Source organism: Tinamus guttatus, unplaced genomic scaffold (assembly GCF_059628265.1).
Source record: "Tinamus guttatus ecotype Peru unplaced genomic scaffold, ASM5962826v1 Tinamus_guttatus_pri_ptg000165l, whole genome shotgun sequence".
Taxonomy (NCBI): Eukaryota; Metazoa; Chordata; class Aves; order Tinamiformes; family Tinamidae; genus Tinamus; species Tinamus guttatus.
This window is the reverse complement of record NW_028288699.1, coordinates 135,610-159,695: the sequence shown is the minus strand read 5'-3', so window position 1 is coordinate 159,695 and position 24,086 is coordinate 135,610. Positions and strand designations below refer to the sequence as shown.

The following is a 24,086-nucleotide window of genomic DNA, read 5'->3' as shown; positions in this document are numbered from 1 at the left end:
TCAAAATAGGCAAGGAGGAGGACCCAGGCAACTACAGGCCAGTGAGCCTCACCTCCGTCCCCGGAAAAGTGATGGAACGGCTCATACTGGCCATTGTCGCCAGGCACATGGAGGACAAGAAGGTGCTCAAGAGTAGCCAGCATGGATTCACCAAGGGAAAGTCTTGCTTGACTAACCCGATAGCCTTCTATGATGGAATGACCAGCTGGATAGATGAGGAGAGAGCAATGGATGCCATCTGTCTTGACTTCACCAAGACTTTTGACACCGTCCCTCACAACATCCTCCTGGGCAAGCTCCAGAAGTGTGGGATAGATGAGTGCACAGTGAGGTGGATTAGGAACTGGCTGGATGGCAGAGCTCAGAGGGTGGTGATCAGTGGTACCAAATCTAGTCAGAGGCCTGTAGCTACCAGGGTCCCCCAGGGGTCAGTCCTTGGTCCAGTCTTGTTCAATTTATTCATCGATGACCTGGATGAAGGCACAGAGTGCTCCCTCAGCAAGTTTGCTGATGATACCAAACTGGGAGGAGCAGCCGAGACCCTAGAGGGCTGTGTTGCCATCCAGAGGGACCTGGACAGACTGGACGATTCGGCGGTGAAAAACCTCATGCAATTCAACAAGGCCAAGTGCAAGGTTCTGCACCTGAGGAGGAATAACCCCAGACACCAGCACAGGCTGGGGACTGACCTTCTGGAGAGCAGCTCTGCGGAGAAAGACCTGGGTGTCATGGTGGACGACAAGTTGACCATGAGGCAGCAGGGTGACCTCATGGCCAAGAAGGCCAATGGGATCCTGGGCTGCATTAAGAAGAGCGTCTCCAGCAGGTCGAGGGAGGTGATCCTGCCCCTCTACTTAGCCCTGGTGAGGCCACATCTGGAGTATTGTGTCCAGTTCTGGGCTCCACAGTACAAGAGGGATGTGGAGCTGCTGGAGAGAGTCCAGCGCAGGGCTACAAGAATGATCAGGGGCCTGGAACATCTGCCCTATGAGGAGAGGCTGAGGGAGCTGGGTCTGTTCAGCCTGGAGAAGAGAAGGCTGAGAGGGGATCTGATCAGTGTCTATAAGTACCTCAAGGCAGGGAGTGAGGAGGATGGTGCTGGTCTCTTTTAAGTGGTGGCCACCAACAGAACTAGAGGTAATGGCCACAAACTGAAGCACCAAAAGTTCCGCATGAACTTAAGGAAAAAAAAATTAACAGTGAGGGAACTTAAGGAAAAAAAAATTAACAGTGAGGGTGACAGAGCACTGGAACAGGCTGCCCAGGGAGGTTGTGGAGTCTCCTTCTCTGGAGATCTTCCAAACCCACTTGGATGCAGTCCTGTGCCACGTGCTCTAGGTGACCCTGCATGTGCAGGGTGTTGGACTAGATGGCCTCTAGAGGTCCCTTCCAACCTTAAGCATTCTATGATTCTATGATAATTGACAACCAGTCACTCTTAGTGAGGGCAAAAGGGAGAGCAGTGAATGAAACCAATGGACTTCACAGAGTTTACTTTAGCTTGCTGCATTGAACCTAGGCATCTTCCTAGAATCAAATTCTGGGGGTAAAGTAGTCAGAACATCTGTGCACTCCTCAAAGAATCGGTATTTGGGGCACAAGTATGAGCCATCTGAACATGGTGGAATGCAAGGAGTACAGTAAGGGACCAACCTGAGTGATTAACAAATACGTGGATGACTTGAAACTTCAGTAGTAACAAGAAAAAAAGAAACTAGGTCAACCAACTAAGGACAAGTATAAAAACAGCACACATACATAGAAACAAATCTGAAAAGGTCCTATCATGAAATAAGAAATAGTCAGTGACATATGTAAAGAACAAGAAGAAAACAATTCCACAGATACTTTAGTAAAAAGCAGAACATCCAGGAAGGAGGCATTCCAGTACTCAGTGAGAAAAGAATGGACAATGCCAAGAAAATGGAAGTGTTTTGTGCCTTTTTACTGCAATTTTCACAAAGAGGTCAGATGTGATCAGATGTCTAACACACCACCAGCAGGAAGGGAGTAAGAACAAAAGCAAAATAGTGAACTATAGACACACAATTTGTAGAAAAGTTAAACTGTCCAAATTTCAACGATTGATTAAATTTACTTCAATGTGTTCTATACATGCTAGAGTAACCTCAGGTGCTACCTTTAAGAAAACCAGGGAAACACCTGAGATTGCAGAATAAATCAAACAGCAATGAAATAAATCAAAAGCAATACCTACTTTTAAAAGGGTAAGGCACAGAAAAGGAAGAGCTAAGGAACCAAAGCTGAACTGACTGATCTAAACAACCTAGGAAAGCACTCAAAATATTTTCTAGTTGAATCTCTAGAAGATGAAGGTGATTAATTGTTTGCCAAAAACTTATATTATCTATGCACATCAAATCACATATAAAGGCACTTCTGCATAGAAGTAAACCTAAAAATATCACAACTTCAGGAGCTCTAGACATAATGATACCACTGGAGACTGTGAAAGAAGCCAGAAAATAGGGGCTGGATAAAATTCTTGTAGAATGAATATGACTATCAGTTGGAAAACTGCTATAAGAGTCTAGATCATTGTGGGAAAAAAAAAATGGTAAGATACATTCCAGACATCTCTCTCTACTGAATATTTTACAGAACAGGCATAAGGAATATACTCGTTAAGTTCAGAAGAGCTGATAGGCTAAGACAGCCAAAAAACACAGGATCAGGGTTCCATTGACAAACCGGAGGAACGGTCTGGGGATAATATTGGCAATAAGATGCAATTCAATAGGCATAAATTCAAATTTGCACAGAAACAGATTTGCCTTTTGGGAACATCCAAAGTCCAGATGCTAGGACTGTCTCTGAATGCCTGGTGTAACCAAGCTCATGTACAAGTTCTCAAAGATGGTAAAAGTATTCAGCAGGAAAAGACAGATATGTGTGAGGATTTTGTTCCCCAATCCAAAATCACAATCTCTTTATTTCCTTATGTAGCCTCAAAAGGTCAGTACCATCTTATGGTAGCAACTGAAATATTATGAAATTTCATCACTTTGTGATTAAACTGCAAGGAGAAAAAATTTCAATTAAGAAACATATTATCTTTTGCTTGTGCTTGGGTCAATATGCAAAAATACTCCCTGTACCCACACTACAGAAGACTCAGTAGCAAACTAGGCTGGGAAATACAATACAGAAGACTGGCAGCCAGCAATGCTATCCCTCAGTTATTAACACTGCTTTGAGAACGTAAAGCACTGCATAAATGCTAATTATTTTCAGACACACACGCGCCAACTGAAGTAATCAGTCTAATGAGGCACATTCATCCAACACTGTGCTGCTTTCCACCAGAAAGATCTTCTGTCACAAAATGAAGCCAGTCTTTGGTTGGCACCTGCGTCTGGTTGAAACTGGTGCACCATATTGCGAGTGGGCACTGTGCCACCTTACCAGATGGACAAGACTGCAAGCTTGCCAAGGAAACGGAGAATTCACCACTTCTTTCTTTCTTTTTTTTTTTTTTTTTAAAGCTGGAAAAAACATAGTGCTTCTATACTTACATAAAAAGGTGGTCATTTGGCTCCCACTTAGGCGTACATTCAGTTTGAAAGTTGGGAGGGGTTAATGAAATACCTGTACAGACCATTAAGAGGGTTTCTGCATTCAGACTGCTGGATTTAAATAATTAAATACTCCAATATCAATGTTCCTGAGCAATTCTGCACAAAGCACTCCATAGTATGGAATTGCTTTTAAACTTATGAGCAGCACACTGTGATAATACACCCTTACTTCTGCCTTCCTAAATGCTGATGCTACTCCTGAGACACCTTCTTTTGCAATGCTCTAAATCCACAAGCTAACAAGAACAAATCCCTCAGAAGTTCAGGACAGGAAGAGAAGTACTATATGCTTAGCGTACCATGCTTACTTTGAAGTCAAACTAACAGCAGCAAAACAAAATAAACACATAATAATTAACAGTTCTAACATTTGGCATGCAGCATTTCCTCCCTCAAAGCCAGTCCACTCTGGCACCCCATTACGACCAATGGGCCAACTGCACAACTCAGGGCTTGGGCACGTTTGGAGGGGTTTAAGAAATCACCACCCTCAGGTGAAATGCCATATGCAGCACTGTGCAAACACCTACTCCTTTGAGAGACAAAGCAAAAGAAGTTACATTGAACTCCTGCAGAAAAGTGTTTTTTTTTTTTTTTTTCCTGCAACAGACTACAGATATTCATATGCTGCACTGATATGTCTTGCCTGCAGGGCATCTTTCAACTGAACTCCCACAAATATTTATCTGACCAAGCTCTAAGATCTCCCTGCTTCTGCATTGCTAAGCAGGGCAGGAAGAGTTAGCTATTCTTAAAGATGACATAAAAACCAAGCTAGAAACTACTTAAACCTACGATCTCCTTATGGATCTCCAACTCTCTGAATACACATACTGTGGCAATTTGATTCAGCATTTAAATTCATATTAAAACTACAACAGTAAATGCCATCCCGAAACTTTTTCAAACACCTTAAATTCACATATATAGGTTACCACAGAGAAATAACCTAAACATTGTGCTGGCAGAGCAAAATTTAGCATTTGCAATTCTACAAATGATGCTTCTCCTCTGCCCATTAAAATAATAAAAGGGATCAGATTTTCCACATACAATCCTTCCACCCAATGTGGAATGATGAAGAGCAGGGCACATAGCTGAAAACCAAGATCAACATATTTAACTAATATAAATACCCCTTAACTAATTGCAAAATAGCTAACTAATTCTGCATATCCTGATGGTAAGCTCTTTCACAACGGCAACTTTAACATTTCCAAATTAAAGAAAAGCCTCCATAACATGTTGGCAAAAACTTGTTGCTACAGGCTATTTTGCATATTTTACTCTATTAGCAGTGAATCAGCAGATGATTAACTAGAGACTACACAGAACAGAATAAAACAGAAACAACCAGAATGAAGTCACTTTTAGGAGTCACAGCACATAAGCAAGCAGTTTATCCCCTACTTAATATCTAAGCCAAGTCTTATTCACATGAAACAAAATTCATGAACTCAGTCTTTTGCAGCACTCAAAAATAACCAATGCAGATGACAAACACACACAAGAGATAATAGTTCTCTTGTTAGTTCTTGGAGAGGCTGCATTAAAAGTCAAAGTCAAGAACCTGCAATTCCCTTCAGAACATACCTAAACTGTTGTCAGTTCTTGCTGTCACCAAAGCCCATGCAGTGGATTTGTCCCCACAGATGTATTTTAAAACAGCAGGACAGAAAGAGAACAACAGATTAGTTCCTGATAATTCCTTGCAAATATAAATGTTATCCAATGAAAGAGTTCTGGTAACATCAAAATCCATATACTGAAGAAAATGTAACAGAATTTTAGAACCAGAATAAGACTTAATTATAGACCTCGCACTGTGATAACTGCAGATAGCTGTTTTTTCAAAAAGAATGTAATGCTGCAGATTCCAGCTAAAATAGACTGTCTATCCAAAAATTCATCAAAGCCATAAGTAAAACACATTAGACAAACAAACTACAGTACACATCAAACTTTACAAAAAAGATTATTCTCCTTTGGACGTTTTCCAGTCTGACAGCTTCTACTTTCCTTGTCTCCCAATTATTCTCAGTATTATGTACACTTCCCCACCGCACCTCCAAGTTCTCCTCAGACATTTTATGAGTTCTCCCAGACTGAAAAACATCTCACATTGTACTACTGTCTCGGTGAATCAAACAAGCACTAACCATCATCTCTCACGAGACTTTTGCCTCCATTAGACAAGAGGAACAGTTTTAACAGCTATGTCTACATCAGTGAAACTCCAATAGATTTCTGGAATTCAGTTGTTCACAAATCTCAAAGTGCCTCACAGAAAAAAAAAAAAAAAAAAAAAAAAAGAAGAGTAAAAGGTTAGGTTCTTCTATGAAAGACTTGGACAACCTATATGTCTGCTGCTAGTGCCGGGATGCTGCCAAAGACAGCATATATGTGACTGAGGACACAACCATGTAAGTGGCACAAGTTCACACTTACAGAATTTTACTCAGAGGCTCAAGGCTCGTATTAAATGCCAATTTAATGCATCCAACACATTTTGGTACTTGTATTCAAAAGACAATACGAGAGTAGCCTGCAAATTGGGAGGGCACTAGTGTTGCACCACCATTTAGATATATCCAAAGAGCCTTGCCACAGTGCAGCACTTAATAATCAGAAAAAAAAAAAAAAATCCCCAAACCACCTTTGGTGGTTCTGCTCTGGCTAGTTTTGTAAGAGGCTACCTAACTGCTATGTGGTAATCACATGTGACAGCCAAATCCAGAAACAAGGGAATATTCACTTGCCCTAAGTTTTAGGATCAGGCTTGCCTTTCATATATAAAAATTCAGCTGGACAAAAATATAATAAAAATAATAAAAGAACACTTGACCAAACTGGCAGAAAACACTCTGCAGGAAAGAGCTGTATGTGGGTAGGAACATAAGCCTGCCACAGAGGAAAGCACAGTGGGGTCTTTGGTTGTTCCCCTCTCCCTTTTACTAACAAAAACTATTCCATACAGTGATGCAATGCCAATGGTCAACTTGGACTAGAACTCTCAGTGTACTCTGGCTGTATTACAGGGCTTCTGGAGCTCATAGATGACCATGACTTTGCCAGCAGAAAACCACTTTTAATTCCGAGAGAAGAAAGGATATTCTCTTCCTTTGTAACACCTAGGAAATGTTCTTTAAATCTATTCTCAAAATTACATGCACATATTTTAAAAATGCCTGTTCTTAATCCATATTCAGAGTCAGATCAGCTCATGTTAATGACTAAGATGTTTTTCACTGTCTAACAATTCTCAATCCATGCAGAACCACAGCCAGTTAAACTTGGATAAAAATGTCCTTATTCCTTATTTATCCTACTTTTTAGGGATATTTAGACCACCAAATATAACCATCCAATAACAAAGCTTCAATCTAAACAACTGAAGAGTCACAGTCTCATACAGCTCTCTCTCTCTGTACCTAACTGCTTATTCCTACAGCCTTTCCTATACAGACACTAATGTTCATACAGTTACTAGGTGAGCTGGATCAGCACCTCTCCTGTTGGAGGCAGGAGGAAGGGAAAAAAGATGAGGAAGGAATAAAACTGCCCGTGGGGGGAAGCACAGCTGAAGGATATGTGGCTATACTGGAGAATAAGATTGGGGGGGGCATTTGGAGGGCCTTGAGTTGCTGAAGGAAGGCACTGACCTGATGCAAATCAAAAAAGACCATGTACCAGGCTGCAGACTGCCCAGGCAGCAGCTCCTGATCTAGAGTTCCTGGTGGACAACAAATTCAGTATGAGCTAGCAGGGCACCTTCTGCAGTAGTGAAGGACATTAACTGTACTAATAATGACCTAGCAGGTCAGCGGAAATGGCTGTTCCTCTCCATCTGAAACACAAGGCCCCATCAGCAGTGCTGTCTAGTGTTATGCCTAATACAAGAGAGAACATAATCTGGAAGGTCCAAGGTTTGGGATTTTGTTTTTTTTGTTTTTGCTTGGAGAAAAGAAGGCTGAGGGGGATGTTCTTACTAATGGAAGGATTAGAGGGATGACAGACAGACTTCTCCGAGATGCCCAGAGAAAGCACAGGAAGTAGCAATCACAAGATCCAGCAAAGGAAGCTCCAGTTGCATGTAAAGAAAAAAAGATTTCTTGGCAGGAGGGCAGTTAAGCAATCAAACAGGTTGCCTTGTGAGGCTGTGGAATGATACCTTTGCAGATTTTCACAACTCATCTGGCTAAGGCTCCGAACAACCTGTTGTGAAGTTAGCCCTGCTTTGAACTGTTGAACGGGGGATATCATTTAGAGGTTCCTTCCAAACTAAATTATTTTATGACCTATCATACAATAGGGCTAAATTGCTTCATTTTAGCAGCTGCTTGCACTTTTGCCCCGAATAAGTGACAATGGAAGTGCATCCAAATCTTCCAAGTCTTCAAGCATTTAAGTCAGTTACCTATATAAAGTAGCTGCAAATATCTAAGACTGGCTGCTCCTCTGCCTGCCCACCAAAAGGAGCCCAACTTTCCAGTGACTACATAAGAAGAGCACGAAGACGAACAGCACGAAGACAAGGATTTTAACTTACACATTTGAGTTAAATGCTTAAGATCAGACAGTAGGGAAACTTTCTCAAGTCTCAGTAAATAATACTTGAGCATACCCACACACACAGTGAAAAACAGGTAAAAACCCAGCTGTGTCCTCAGGCTGGAGAGCAAGTTGGTAGGAACACTGGTGGTGGAGACAATCTCATTCACCTCCCTACTTACAAATTAATGAGTTCCACAGCAAGGCGTATCTCGAAGGAGCAGTGAATCTGCCCGGGTATTTCCAAGATAGTCCTCAGATGAGGACCGCTTTGACCTGAAAGCTTCACACTGAAGTGCCCACTGCTTGGCCCACTGCTTATGAGCCTGTAGCAAACCATGCAGCGCGCAGAGGGAAGATAGGCCCTGTAGCCTGGGCTCCTTGCAGGCAGGCTCTATGCATGATCTGCTAAAGAGGCCTTAACTAGTGCTTCTCATAACGCTGGATAACATAATTGTTCATTCTCCCACTTAAGAGACCCCAGATAGGATCTTCAAGAACCTACGTTTGTCACCAAAACGCCCCAAATGAGGAAATTGTTAAGAAGCAAGTATAAAGTAAAATAAAGAAAAAGCTCTTCAGTACAAAGAAGGCCTAGATTCCCTTCAAAAGTGGCTGAGAGAAAAGAGGGTGTTAAAGGTAGTGGTAAACCTTGAGCGGACTGATCTGCAGGACAAAAAGAACAGGACAAAAAGCATAATTAAACTGGCAGATGGCAGTATAATTACGTATTATAAAATATATTTCATGACAAATCAGCTTAAGATGACATAGCTATGTCACTGTTATTAGATAACGCTCCCCCCAAATCCTAAACAATGCTTAGTATCTTGTCTTCATAGCATTTTAATTTTCCTGGATCAATGATCAGAATTTCAGGACAAAATTACTATTAAAAATCATACTGACTTCCAGAAGTAGCCAGACTGGCCTTCTCAAGATGTAAAAGTAATCAGAATATGCATTGTCAGAGCATACGTAAAGTTCTCAATTTCTGCAGTATCTTTCACAACAAAATAATTATATTTGCTCCTATATGAACGCCTCTAATGATTATACTAAGAATTTGGCTTGAGTTCTTCAAGCAAAGATTACCCCTGCCATACAATTCGGCCTGTTTCAAGAAACTGGATGGCACAAAAACAGCACTTCGATTTGTCTGATTTACTCTGGCACTCATAAAAACACCTAGTATACAATCATACCTAGTACAGCAAGAAAAGAATAAATGAGCAAGCAAGCGATTCCAAGGCCAAATTTCATCATGAAATTATTGGTTCAGATGACAGAAATGAAATCTTCCCTTTAGGGAAGGGGGAAAACACAGAAGTGAAAGGGACACTGCCACAAATATAATTACAAGTAGTCAAGATTAAGTTAAACTTACGGTATAAAGTAGAGATACATGCAAAACAGCCCTACACTGTTTAAGCTCAATAGCAGGAACAAATCCCAGCACTTGAGAATTCAGTGCAACCAGCTTATTACCCTTCAGCCTACACTAGGTTCTGTGATTCCAGGACTATGTTGCTTACCTATATATCATTTAAAGCCAGCTCAAGTATCTCTGCAATGCACTGCCAACTGTGGTCAAACATCAGAGGCCGTGTCTAGTGAACTGACACTACAGCAGCTCTTCATAGGTTCACCAAACGATTCCTAAATCTCCTGCTGTGGGGTACATCTAGTTGCCAGACTGCACATTCTGTAAAGTTTTTTTTCTAATTATGAATTGATGTATTCGTGTGTGTTCATTTAATAGAGTCCCAGGATAACGCCTCCACACACTATCTGAACTGCCAACCTGCATTCATATCAGCTAACAGAACAGATCCAAGAGCTCCCCTGAATAAACCAGGAAGGAATCGTTCATGGAGAATAATACAGATGTTTCATAAAAACTCTAAGTGACACTATATTTAACACGTATATGCTGTCCTTCCCAAGGAAGTTAAGAGTATATGACTAAGTCTTGGCTACTTACTAAAAATACCAGTAAGGTTTCTAAAATTTGTTCCCATTTAAGTCATTCCAACTTAATGGCATGAAGCATACTAAATCATTTAAGAATATGTATTTACAGACTTGATTTATTTCTAAAATACATAATTATTAAAACACATATTTATGCTAATAGAACAATAATGTATTTAACAAATAACCTTGTTACAAAATATTTTCTTAAAATGTATTCTTAGCATACAACAGGAATTAGGGACAGCATTGCCTGCCTCCTTATAATACATACTTGCTTAGCAGATTTTTTAATATGTTCTGAAAGTATAGAAGTTAGTAGACACAATTCACATGTAGATGACATTTTTGCTTACTATACTTCCCTGAAATGTATGGATTTAGAAAATACATACATTGTAAAATTAAAGGGAAAACAAAATGCTTACGTTCTCTGAATGCTTTACAGTAGCCAAGGAATGACAACAAAAAGAACAGGGCACACAGTAGATCTGCTCTGCCAACAATCCCTGCAACCTTAAAAAAAAGAAATCAGATATTATTGGAAAATCTGAGATAAGATATACACACACATATAGTGAAATGTAAAAACATTACTTTTTCTTTTTTTCCTTTTTAGAATCTGGTTTACTTGTTTAGTGACATCCAGCTTTCTAAACAGGAAGAACAGAGGGAAACAAGAGGGAAACAGAGGTGCAGAGGTATTAGGGTAGGACTAAAACCACTGAACAGCCTCCTTCTCCCCAGTTCAACCTCACTTTCAGCTAAGCACCAAAGAGAAACCATTGAATTCTTATATTCAATTCAGAAAAAAAAAACTTCTTGACTTATCCAAAGCCATGCACTTAACTTCTCTGCTTCTTTTTCTATCTCACAAGGGAATTATAAGGATTAACTCAATAACTGTGAAGTGCTTTGAAAGGTGAAAATAATGAAGTACCATTCTGCTGCAGGAACTATTTTCAACTAATGAGAAAAAAACATATAGGTGAGCTGAGACAAGCCTAAAAATAAGTGCCAGCTTGTTACAACAAAGAGATTAAGGGGCTAACAACACACACAATCTGAGATGCAGGATCTGGCCCATAGTCTCCAGTAATGAGGCACATTTAAAGAAGTATTTTTAGATTAACACTGGCATATTATTATGTCTGATTGTTACAGATACTAAGCATTTTCCCCAAAGAGAACTGTGCTACAGCAGTGTTTACTTGCATCTGTAAAAAAAAAAAAAAAAAAAAAAGACATATTTTTATTGCATAGGTACTAAAAGCACTAAATGCTAACATCTTGTTTACATGACAGTTTATTTAGTGTATTCTGTGTTTTTGTATATACTACACAAAATGTAGATATATACAAAAACCATAAGAGCAAAAGGACAGATTCTTCACAATTCTATGTCAAAATATGTCATCTCATTTCAAAACCAGGTTGTCATAATACTTACAATTCTCAGCTTTAAAATCATGAGAAATGCAGTTTGAGGAGATGCTGCCTGACATTCATCCATGCTAGAGCCACAGCAGTATCACAACTGCTACTATGCAAAAATAATGTAACTGCCGAGGAGCTTCTGTTATGGGTATGCAAATCTCACACATGTAGTAGACCACATCACTTAGAAAATTACATGAGATCTTAATAACATTTGCCTGCTGTTTTGAATATATTTTTAGAACCAAACAGAAAAAAAATCATGTGTATTAATAAAGTCAATAGCAATCTGCAGTTCAAGCTCAAGTGAGATATCATGTTACATTTCAGAAAATCAGGAGCACTGCAGACTATTTTACTTCATTTAGACATCCTAAACTGGTCTGGGGAAACAAACATCAAAACATCAAGGGCCTCTTGGACTCTCGCACAGAAGCTATCCTGCTGCCAAGCAAACACCAGAAAACATTTGGCAGAATGATTTAGCCTAGTAAAGAGAGGGCAAATCTCAGAAACCACTAGTACAGAACACTGCCACCTCTGTGCTCCCAATAGATAGAAGCTGGTTGCAAAGGAGAGCTTTCTGTCACCTCTTTAGCATCAATTAGGTGCAAACACAATTAAAAAGTGCCAAAACACAGACAACTGATCAAGTGAAGAAATTGCTTCTATACATGTAGAAAAAGGTGCATTAAGGGTTCAATATTCATTTCTAGGGCAAAGATCAAAGCTAGACCTAGTACTTTTACAGTACTTTAGTCCTTTCAAACTATGAGACATGATTCCTTCCATTGAAATTACTGTAATTTTACTTATCCTTCCTTTATGAAGAAACCATGGAGCACATCCAGCAGGACCACCAGTATAAGGCCTGAAGACTTAACTATGAGTGCAAAAGCTCCTCTTAAGAAACGGAGCTCCTCTTACCTACAGTTTCCACACAGTGACTTTAATTCTGAGTGAGGTATTTTACATGGTTGCTGTACACATGTTCTATATCTATAACATACCTTTTTACCTTCTGTTTCCAGGAAATGTTATGTTTTGTCAGCACTACCAAATTTTTATTCCCCATATAAGTTGTTCCAGGTTGTGAAGAAAAACAATCCTTTAATCTTCTCCTTCATAAGCTAAAAATATAAATCCAGAGGGTTCGATCTCTCATACAGGACCATTTCCAAAACTTTAATCATTTGCACAGCTTTTCTGAATTCTCTGCACTTTTTAAAACATCCTTCTTGTGGCATAAAGCTGCACATCGTATTCTAATAGTCACATACAAACTTCTTATAATGCCCTTCCTCCAATTCTGTTAACTCTGTTTTATATAAAGCAAGTGAGAATATAGAGTGGTGAAGCATTTTGCATTCAGTTCATCTTCCATTCTCCTTGGCTGTTCATGAGCTAGTGTATCCAGTGATGAATTCTTAATCCAGTAATTAGGGAAACTCTTTGTAGTTTAAGGCTATTCTCCTTTCGCTATTGTACTTAAATGATTAATTTATCTTCCTTAATAAGGTTCAGCCCCATGGAATTTTAAGATTCTGGAAGTGCAAACCCTAATTGTTCTCACAAGACATGTGCCAAAAGAAGCCTTATGAATAAGTAAAGGAAAGTGTGTGAAAATATGACAGAACTATGTAGCCAAACTGGTAGAGACCACCTAGGACCTGAATTGACAGAGTTAAGTTTTGGGTACTTACACATTCAGTGTGCACTGGATGAACAGCAAACAGCAAAGCAGCCAGGAGAGATGTCTTTGGAGCCAGGTTTAGTCTTCTTCCTTTGTTACTGTATTGCAGCCCACCCAATAATATTGAGAACACATCAACCATCAACATGGAGATAGCACAATGCAGTATTATATTGATGACATGAAAACCCACTGGGTGGAAACCTCCAGCAAAAAGGTAATTAATTCTGCACAGAAACAAAAACACTGAGGTCAGTAATCACATAAGCATTAGAGAGAGGCAAACAGAAAAACTGAGCAACCCCATAGCAAAATTATACTTATGCAGCAACAACAACAAAAAAAGAAAGAAAAGAATTAAAGGAATGAAAAGTACTACCACATCCCAGGAGATGGGGATATTATCATCAACCAGTACAACAAGCTGAAAACAAGGCCCTGATCTCTTCACAGACAGAGGTATTTATATGGGAAATCACACTAAGCATAAACCTACCCATCTCCTAGTATGTTAATGCTAGCACATTATTCATACATGTGTTTACTTAGAATTGGGTTTTGCTCAGCAGAAAAACGTAAAAGTTGCAACACTCATAAAGGTTGAGCACATACACTAGCAGAGTCCTGCAGACAAACTACCCAACTTACTGGGGGAATGTTCTTGGGCTTAAAAGACAGTATGCACGAAACGGAATGAAAACATTTTAATTAAATCTACAGAGTGAAAAAGTAATATGCACAAAGACTAAGCTTTCCATTGACAGTCTAGCAAGAAAATGTTCTAGTAAAATCCGGAAAGGGATCAGAAAGAAAATATAAACAACCATTTTGCAACACCGGCTACAGAGCAATTTTATAGAACTAGAAAAAACTGTAACTGCAAAGTCAGTCTAAGATCAACTTTTAATTTTCAGATAGAAACTCTGACCCAAAATGTAAGGGGAGAAGGAAAGGAAAAAGCATCTTGTTATTTTCTGTATGCTTTTATCAGTAGGTGAGATATACAGTGTGGACAGTGGACTTTATATAGTTGGGCCAGCTTACATTTGGCGTAAGTGGAATCTAATAAAAAAACTAATAAAAAAAACTTACTGTAAATGTTTTTTTACAGAAGTTGGAGTTTAAAAGATTTAGGAAGTTTCTTACGAAATTAGCCTTATATGGATCACCTTCAGATATAGTAGTAATTGCATCTCGAGTCTCTCAATCCACCTTACGTCACTAGGGACAGAATATGCCATAGAGACTTAAGTGTGTTATGTAACATACCAAAAGTTTTAATAGGACCCTGACAGTCCTGCACACTTACATTTTTGTTTGGCAACGGTGTGAAAACAAACTGACAGACAGCAAAGCCCACTGTAGCAAACCCTTTAGCACGTCTGCTAAACTCCAGGGTCACAGCTACTGCTTTAACCCAAAAAGGCGGAGTGTGTTCTCTTCCCTAATCACTTCCCTGCTTAGACTGGTCACAAGTGCAGAGCCAGTGCCAGGCCCTTAATCACTAGTACAGCAGGCCCATAAAGCAAGAGTTGAATGGAAAAAGAAATAAAATCAAGGCCATGTCCTCAAGGGTTTGTTTTTTTGTTGTTGTTGTTGTTGTTGTATTACTGGGTTCAATTCCTAGCTGTACTGCTTGCCCAAGCCCTTGTACAAAACACAGCAGCTAAGCATCTACAGAAGGGCTCCTCATAAACCTGTAGCTACTTGAGAACACCAACAAATAAAATGCAAGTCAGATATGCAGGCAAACATCTGCCTTAGTAGGACTCTCAGACACAGACACTCTCCTGAAGACAAAATATTAGGGGCGAAGGGTGGAAAGCCTATTCAGTAGCCTGCTGGCAAAAGGCCACAGCAGATGGATGTGATTTGTCAAAAATCATTCCACAGGTCAGTAGGAAAGCAAAAAACAAACTACAGTAACAGCACAAATGGCAGCTTGGGTAAGTAGAGGGAACATACCTAACTCCTTGATGTGCCCTATATAGTCAAGGATGTTGCCTCTAAGAACAAGGCACGTGAGAACTAAAGAGGGCAATCTCTGAAGGGTACATAAAATAATGTCAAAAACTATGCCTATTTGGGGAAAGAAATAATCAAAAACAAAAAATTCAAGTCAGGATTAAGATAGCAAACATGACAACCAATTCATGAAAGACATCCAACTTGCCTGCAATTCCTTTGCCTACCTCACCTTCTCTACTGCATCCTCTGCATAAGAAAACTGCTATGTGTCAAAACAAACTTTTAACAAAAATTCAAGACTTAAGGGAAGAAAAAAAGGCAAATCTCACCTGAAAGTTAGGACAGTAAGTGGTCGATATGACTTATGACTGGTATTGCTGCTGAGTTTGCTACCCCAAAAGTCATGATGCCACAGGTCACCAAGTGGGGTTTCCGCCCTGAGGTCCTGAAATAAGACATCATTAAATACCAGGCTCTTACCATTTCTGTTTCATTCAAAGCCTGCTAAAAGATAACTGAGTTCTAATACTTTCTAATATACATATACCATTACTGACATCTGACAACGTACTGAAGTTTGGAACAAGGTCATGTCTTGGGTGCCTGTCATCACAAAGGCCAAGGCACTTGGATTCTGTAAACAGGCTATGTGAAATGTAGTAGAGCTAAGATGATTTACGTGAGTTGAAAATCTGACCCAGAAACTGAGCTTTGAATCGCAAGGAAAAAAAAGCAAAAATTGTAAAGTGTCTTTCTTGGGAAAGAGGCCAAGCACAAGTTGTTGCAAACAGCTATTTTTCTGCTAGTGTCAGTAGCAGAACTACTAATGAAACCAAGAAAGATATACACCAAAGACTAAAGATAAAAGCCAATGTTTAGCTCTTTTTAAGCTAGCTATACCTTTCTTTGCACAGGACACTATTCAAATAATAGGTCTTTTTTGATCTTATCGTTAATACATGAAACCAAGAAGTAAATTCCTCAGCATACTGCACTAAAAGAGGATTAATAACAAGTTAGTTAAATTACTTACATGCCAGTTTGGGGCAGAATACTATAACAAAACCAAAAACGAAAAGTCCAGACTTTCCCTTTATCTTAAAGCCTACTGATAGGGAAACAATCCAAATAACATAGACTAATGAATGCACCAGTGGAAACAATTCATGCTAAACCCATGAATGGGCTAACAAAGCCTGGCTTCCTGCATCTTCTCCTTGTATCTCCCTCTCCTTACAAGTTCCCACATTACAACATTCTTGGTTCACCAACTCCAGCTCCTCTTAAATGCTCTTGCCATCCTCATTATACTCCGCAGTACTCAAGAGCTTCCTCCTATGGCCTGCCAGCAAGAAGAGAGACTTGTACTGTTGCTAGTCTGAAGGCACAGGCAAACATGCAGGTCATGCATGAATGCTGGCTGGCTGCTGCTAAACTGCAATTAAAAATGACTAAGTTCTTGCTTGTTTCTCCACACATTTTGTCCTTCACTCATCCGAAAAATCCGTAACTGCAGAAAATGATTTATTTCTATCATTTAGTCAAATTTGGCCAGTATTAGATGAAGGGCTCAAAAAGAAATTAGGAAGGGGACGCTGGCTACAAATCCTAGGCCACAGTCAAATGACGCAAAGTGCTGTCTACTGGGCTGCTAATCAGTATGTCTGTACTAACTTTGCTACCATTACTTAAATGCTTGTGTAAGCTGCATCACTGTCATGACAGTAAAAGTACCTTCCCTTTCTACACAAAGGCTTGGTGTGGCTCCATCATCACAGTATGAAGCTATCGAAGACTCCTTCTTCCCTTTCTAACCACCAAGCCAGACACAAAGCTAGGGGAAGCTAGAGGCTGTGTTCCTGAAGGATTTCTGCTATTCCTGCAAAAGCTGCATCATTGTGTTGGAAGGAAAGCAGAGTTAATTAACACTGTTGTCTTTGAGAAGCCCTGGACTACAGGAACAGTTAAGCATTTTGGAGGAAAAATCTTAATAGACTTAATAATAATAAAGCTTCACAGAGGATCCTATTTCCAGCTTAAGAAAGAGAGAGGTGCAAGGCTTCTCTGTTCTTTCAAGGTCAAAAAGGAGACACACATACAGAGCACAGATGTATCTCTGTTCAAATGGCAACCAAGAATTGCTTTTTCCCTTCAAGATTTAAGTTTTGGTCTTAGGCACCTCAACTCCAATGCCTCTCCTCAAGGGTTTGCACAAGCCCTGAAGGATTACCTGGGGATTGGAGCAGGAAATCAACTCGTCAGGAGAGCCCCCTGAATCCATTAAGATGGCTGCTTTTGCAGGGCCAGCTGCGGCTGGCTTGCACACCAACACATACTGAAGTCTTTGCACTCTGCAGAGCGGGTGTTCATCTGTGCTAGCGGGTGTTGTGGCTGCTGTCAATGCCCACTTATGCATGCGTGCCAGCTACATGGACTCAGGAAGCGTTTGCGTGCTTTAAATAAAGCTTTAAATAAACAGAAAGGAACTACTATAACTTTAAACCTATGGCTTCTATTTCACATATTGTCTTCAAAATCATGAGATGGGAAATATAATTGGGTTATACAAGCCTAGGCTTTCCTCTCCTCCAGAATCAGCCTTTTTTTAATCTTCAATAGGAAGAATGCAGGAAAAGTTGAATATACAGAATTATTTAGCAATCAGATTATACTTTCCTATGGCCTAGAACTCTCCAGAGGCCAAAGGCAGCAGACTCGTTCACGTGTCTAAGTTGTGTGAGAGACAGTTACTTCTGTGAGTTTTCCTCCACGAGGGATTTACCCCAGAGGGGAAATGGTTTGCTCCAAGAGCCACAGCGATTAAAAGGTTATGCATGATTTTCTCTTATCAGCACTTAATGCAGATACCAAAGAATCTCTAAATATTTGATTAGCAGCAACTTACACACAGCAGGTTTCAATACTTGAAAAAGGTCAGTTTTTCTACCTAATGGCTTAGGGAAAAGACACCTTGTGTCTCAAGTTCCTGTTAATTCAATTGTTTGTCTTGGCAAGCTAGTAAATAAAGACAAAATCAGTGTTGAGAACCAGTGAAAATGCTGCTTAAAATGACAAGGAAGCATCTGGAAAACAGCCTTGAACACCAATAAAATCTAATAACAGAATGCTGTACGATATGGTAGGCACGAGGCCAACTAACAGTGTATTTTTCATTAAAAAAGGCAAGACTGGGGGGGAGGGCTAGAGAGTTAACAAAAGGGTCACAGTGTGGCACACACAGAAATACTGGGAAAGTAATGCTCAGTAAATCTCCAAGATTACTTCACCTACTGGCTCTCATATAGAATGGGAATAAAATACGCTACTTGCTATTTAATGAAGTCTGCCTTTGCTAGATGCTTTGAGTCCCTAACAAACTAATAAATGCATTGTCTATATATTTTTGGCATGAAGTTTGTATTTCCATATATTTAGCTGATCATCATCAAAATCACACTCAATTTCTAGGGAATAATAGAAGACTTAGATGCAAAAATTATAATCAGCCTCAGATTTTCCCTCATACAGGCCCCGTATGAATTAATCTATTTAAGCATTTAATTTAATTTGTCTGAGTTGTCAACTGCCATAATCCCAGTACAGGTTGTTGTGTTGCATACATAAATTGAAATATTTAACAAATAAGAATAGAAAGTCTGGAAATTGAATGAGAACAAAACAGCTAAGCCTACCCCTGCCTTGGTTTCCACATCAATTTTGTTTGCTCTTTCAGAAAATTAAAGTGTTATCGTTATGCTCCAAATAAAACTTTGCACAATGCGACATTCCCAGGAGCTGTGTAATTTAAAGTATAATGGTTCTTAAAAATCACTGCAGGTTCTTAGTTTGTTTATTGAATTCTCTTAGCAGCTTTGAGATTTATTTCCAATTTGGCAGATATATTTCCCCTCCATGCATTTATAACTCAAGGTAAGATGACTTACACAAGCATAATGTGAATTTGTCTGAAGAAACTGTAATTCAGTGGGATTCTAAATAGCACATTGTGATAAACTGCCTCTAAATTTTTGCAATGCAATGCAAAAAAATCTTCTAAAGATCTCTGTAGATTATTCGCCCTGCATTTCCATGGCTTCAGGAAAAGAGAATCACCATAAGGGTCATTCTTTTTTACTCCTTTTTACTCTGTGCTTCTCTTTCCAAACCTTTCACAAGAACTTCCCAGAGTACAGCAAGAGTTGATGAGCTAAGAGCACCGCCTCACCACTTGCCACACATGATTTCAGAAAGTGTCTCACCATCTGGCCAACACTCAACTACATCTCTTCAATACCAAAAATTAAAAAAAAAAAAAATCCCATCCAGAGTTTTGTGCTTCAAGTTAAATTCAAGCTATTTTCAAGATTGTTCATTGTGCTTATATAAATTAAAAAAAAAAAAAAAAAGAGAGAGAAGCAGGAGAATACCCTGCCTTTATCTTCAAAACTGCTGTTACCACAGAAATATTACCTGGGGAAGGAACACAAGGTAAAAGACAGCATTCCTTGCTCCAAACATTTTTATGGTATAAACCACAGCTGGAGAATTGCTGTACCCTACAATCACTTACATTATGCATCCTATAACTGCAGTAAGTTTATTCATTTGGCTTTCTCCTCTGTCACTCTGCAGAGATAATAGAATATCATCTCCTATGAACATCAATATTAGGAAAGTCTAGTTCATATTCTCATTGTCAGTGAGAATAAAACTGTATCTAGAGGCAGTCTTAATGGATAGGTATTCTGTGAATAATTAAGCATCACATGCAAATTCACTGCAACCCCTGTTATTGCTTTCTTAGATGACAAGCAGACAGAGGTTATCGGTATAGCAAAATGGGATGCTATTCCCCTTGACCAGACATCATCACTTGTTAAGAAATCTCACTTGCAAAGAGCTAAATGAGATACACTCTAAGCCAAAAAGATGTTTCATTTGTCTGCTCTGTTATTAATGCATCAGAACCCAGGTTATCCAAATAGCTTTAGGAGCAAGAGTTTGTTAAACATGCTTATGTTTCTAGCTTTCCTGTATAACACTGCTGCACAGCTTGTTTGTCAAATTTTAAAAAGTCTTACTTTAAAAAAGAATACAAGAAAAAAATCAATAAAAGGAACGGAAAGGCAGTTAGTCAATAAGAATAATATTTTGGGCCTACCATAATTGATTGTTGTCATTTTTTTCATGCTACCACTTAAAGAAAATAAAATAAAAAGAGACAAACCTTGTTATTGATGATGGCTTCAGAATCATCAAAGACAAAATCTCCATCATAGCTGTTAACAAAGCAGAGGAGGGAAATTAATCCCACAACCATCTTAGCCCAGTATGGGGAAAGGAGGAACCACGATACGTCATGGTCCAGATTAGGTTCTGCTTGTGCCATTCTGCAAAATGCTCATTCCAAGATGGGAGCTTCAGCATTATGTTGGTTGCAAGTCTGAAAGAAACATACAGATGCGAAATTAATCCTGCTTTTCCACAAGAACAAAAAGTTGGGACAGGAGAATGAAACATCATCCACTACAACATTCTGTCTCAGTGTGTTCATAATTATCAAAATGTAACTAAATATAATTTTGTATTTTAAATTTGGAGGCAGGGCGGAAGGTACAGTCTCCCATGATCTGAGCACAGGGACAAAAGTCAAGAAATTCTTAGATCATAAGATCATAAGCCAGAAGTTCTAGCAAAAGTAAATTCTAAAACTTTGATCAAGTCATTGTTTCTGCTTGTAATGATTCACTTCAAATCTAAAAAGTTGGGGTTCTAGGGGGACTGTAGAGCATTCAAAAGCTCTTAAGAAAATGATAAACTTTCGTTTGATTATAGGAATAAATGGTGAAAAGCAAATATCAATAGCAAAAGCTAAATCTTCCTCTGTTAATTGAATTAAATGATCTGGACTTGCACATAGCCCGTTCTGGGAACTCATACAAACATCAAAAGTGGATATACATAGGTAGCAGTTGAAGATCTAGGCCCTAAATCCCAACAATTCAAATAAAGGCCACAAATGAGTATACAACTCCAGACTCAAATCCATGTTCATCATTCTGCCCACCACAAATACAGCATAGTGGAAATCTCCTTACTACAAGCATAGCTGTTCAGGTAGGTGAAAAACACGAGGCCTTCTGACAGCTCTGAGGGTTATACGCAAACAGGAAGATAACAAGACTAAAAGTTTACCCATGAACCCATGACTGGAAGTTTATCATGAAGTTTCCCCCTTGGAAAGGTCTCTTCTCAGACTCCAAATGCCACCCGTGGCCTGAACCCGTGCCCCTGCATCCCTGGTGCTGCCACAGCATGTTAGTGGTCTCCCTCTCAAGTATTAGTACAGATGGAAGGGAAGGGAGATTGCAGAGGGAGCACTACAGTAGTAGCAAAAACAGAATAATATGAACTAAATATCAGCAAGCCCCCAAAATGATAGGTGAATACACATCCAGCTGAACTACGGTCAGAAGCTTTATTTCTTTATATATTGGCTTTTTATATCACTTTTTAATCACCACCCTTGGAAATTTTATATGTAATGCCTTTGCACAAAATAGGAAAAAAGAAGTGGGGCTTCGCGAGCAGACTTGACCACGGGAATCAATGGCTTAGCAGCTATTCCGCTCGCAAAGCTCCGCACCAGCCCCTGCGTTTTCCCGGGTCGTGTCCAGCCTGGCGCATTCCCAATCCACACACGTGGAAGCGCCGGCACAGCCTGTGCTCCCCCCGCACCGGGGCCCCCTCCCAGCCTGGGGACCACCTCGGAAGGCTCCGATGAGAGCAGGTAACACGAGCACAGACCGGGCAGAGAACGGAGCTCCTGAGCAGGGCGAACGGGGCTAAACCCTGTCAGGGCTAAAGATTATTAGCAGTAGTAAAGACTGAAAGCGAGACTCTAATCACAGGGAAGCACGCTGGCAGCAGCCGCTCGGATACCGCATTTCCCGCAGAAATTCTTAATTAAAATACTTCATATGCTCGTATATCAATCTTGCCCGGAAAGTTTCTCCATATGTTTTTTTCCGCCCGCCCCTCTGTTCACCTACAGCCACCGCCAGCTCCGCCCGCGGCAGCCGCGGGCCGCCCCGTGCACCGCTCGCTGCGCACCTCGGAGCGCGAACAGCCGCCGGCTCCGCCAAGGGCAGCCACCCCGCGCCGCCGTTGAGCGCCAACGGTCGCAACGGTCTCAACCGCCGCCCGCAAACTTGCGGGCGGCCCGAGAGCGCGGCGCCGGAAGGGGGCAGCCCGGGGCGCTGCCCTTCGCACCCTGGCAAGGCTGCGGAGCCCGGGCAGCCCCGCGGGGAGTTTGCGGCGGCCTCGCTCCGCCGCTGCCTCTTTTGTCCCGGCCGCCGCTCCCCTTCCTCGCTGTCCCGCGTAGAGGGGAAGGGCGAAGCCGCCTCCCCGTGAGGCGCAGGGGAAGGGGGTCCCCGGCGGCGTTACCTGCTCCGAGGAGGCGCCCGCGCGCCGCCGCCCGCCCGGCTGCTCAAACTCTACGCGCGCCGCGAGCCCCGGGCCGGCGCGGCCGGCGGCGGAGGGCGCGGCCGCCGCTCCGCCGAGCGTCCCCGCCGCCCATTGGCCGCGCCGCCGCCCCGCCCCTCCCTCGCCCCGCCCCTCCGGCGCGGCTCGGCGCGCCCATTGGCGGCGGCGCCCGTGACGCGCGGGGCGGCCCACACCGCCCCCGGGAAGCGGAGCGAGGCGCTCGCTCGCTGGCTCGCGGGGGGCGGCGGTGCCGCCGCCGCCGCTCCGTCCGCCTCCCCCCGGGCCGCGCACCGAGCGGCAGCGACGGCGCCTCCTCCTCACAAGGAGCCCCCTCCGCCGTTTCCCCTTTGCCCTCCCTCCGCTCGGGCTCGCCCCCTTCGGGGCGGCCGCTCTGCCCGTTCACCTGGCTGCTCGCGGGCTTGCCCTGCCCGCGCGGCCGTTGGCGCGGCCGTTGGCGCGGCCGTTGGCGGCGCACGAGCAGCGCCGTGGTGGGGCCCGCGGGACGGTGCCCGGCGAGGGGGCTCTCCCCGCCGCGGGGCAGTCGCCGGGCGCCCGCGGTGCGGTACCCCGGGGTAAGGGGGGCGGCACGGAGCCATAATCCCCCAATAGGGAATAAATATATAAATTAAATAAGTAAATAAACACCGTAAACACAGCGGGGTGAAACAGAGAGGTTTGGCGCTTTGACGGCGTCTTTGGAGCTGCGACGTTGCTGATCCCCTCGGGGTCTCCGCTCCCGGTAGCCAGCCTTTCCCACTGCACTTGCCCACCCAGGCCCTGATCCTGCCCCGAGCTGGTGGGTTCAGGTGCTCCCCGCGGAGCAGGTGCCTAAGGGAGAGGCTCTGTCGGCTGCACTTTATCCGTGCCTTGTATATTGCACTTTTCTCATTGAATAAATTTCAAAAAAGCATGACTGAATACTGAGATGCGCTACCAAATGTTCTTCAGAAGCTTTCCTGGAGGAAAAAAAAGAAAAAAAAAGAAAAAAAATCTTAATATGCTGAAATTGGATGAGAAATCCTGAAATCCTGGCTAAGGGCCAAGTGGAGACATATCATTTGAAGTGGGGCTTTTGAGATATTTGCTTATCAAGTGTCAACTTAGCAAGGTTATTTCTTTGATAGCTCCTCCGAGGCCTTAACTCTCAAGTGCAAAGGCTGCTTAGGGAGAGCTCCAGCAGTTCGCACACATAGCTGCCTGCTTTTCCTTGGAGTGTCCATCACTCCTGCGTGGACAAGTTGGCTGCTCCTGAGGCAGTAGCTGAACCAGAACATTTTTCAGGTTACTGCAGTAAAACACACTTGGAGCTTGTTCACTTTTAAGATGCTAGTCTGTAACTTCTGGCTGCTCAGTAGCTACCGCACAGCATCCAATGTGCT

At 41.7% G+C, this 24,086-nt stretch overlaps 1 protein-coding gene across 2 annotated transcripts in view; it reads right to left on the bottom strand.

Moving 5' to 3' along the window:
• The window catches only part of TMTC4 (transmembrane O-mannosyltransferase targeting cadherins 4), a 47,207-nt gene extending 24,448 nt beyond the window's left edge, over positions 1-22,759 (bottom strand). The window contains exons 1-6 of one of the 2 annotated variants that reach the window (XM_088522788.1): positions 22,669-22,759; positions 20,450-20,665; positions 15,552-15,667; positions 13,265-13,481; positions 10,553-10,640; positions 5,193-5,213 (exon numbers count right to left, since the gene is read on the bottom strand). In XM_088522788.1, coding sequence (XP_088378914.1) covers positions 5,193-5,213; positions 10,553-10,640; positions 13,265-13,481; positions 15,552-15,667; positions 20,450-20,611 — 604 coding nt within the window. In that variant the 5' untranslated portion in view covers positions 20,612-20,665; positions 22,669-22,759. Of the gene's footprint in view, positions 1-5,192; positions 5,214-10,552; positions 10,641-13,264; positions 13,482-15,551; positions 15,668-20,449; positions 20,666-22,668 lie in introns of those variants that run through there. The other variant, XM_010221302.2, reaches the window with a different exon arrangement.
• Between the last annotated feature and the right edge of the window lie 1,327 nt (positions 22,760-24,086).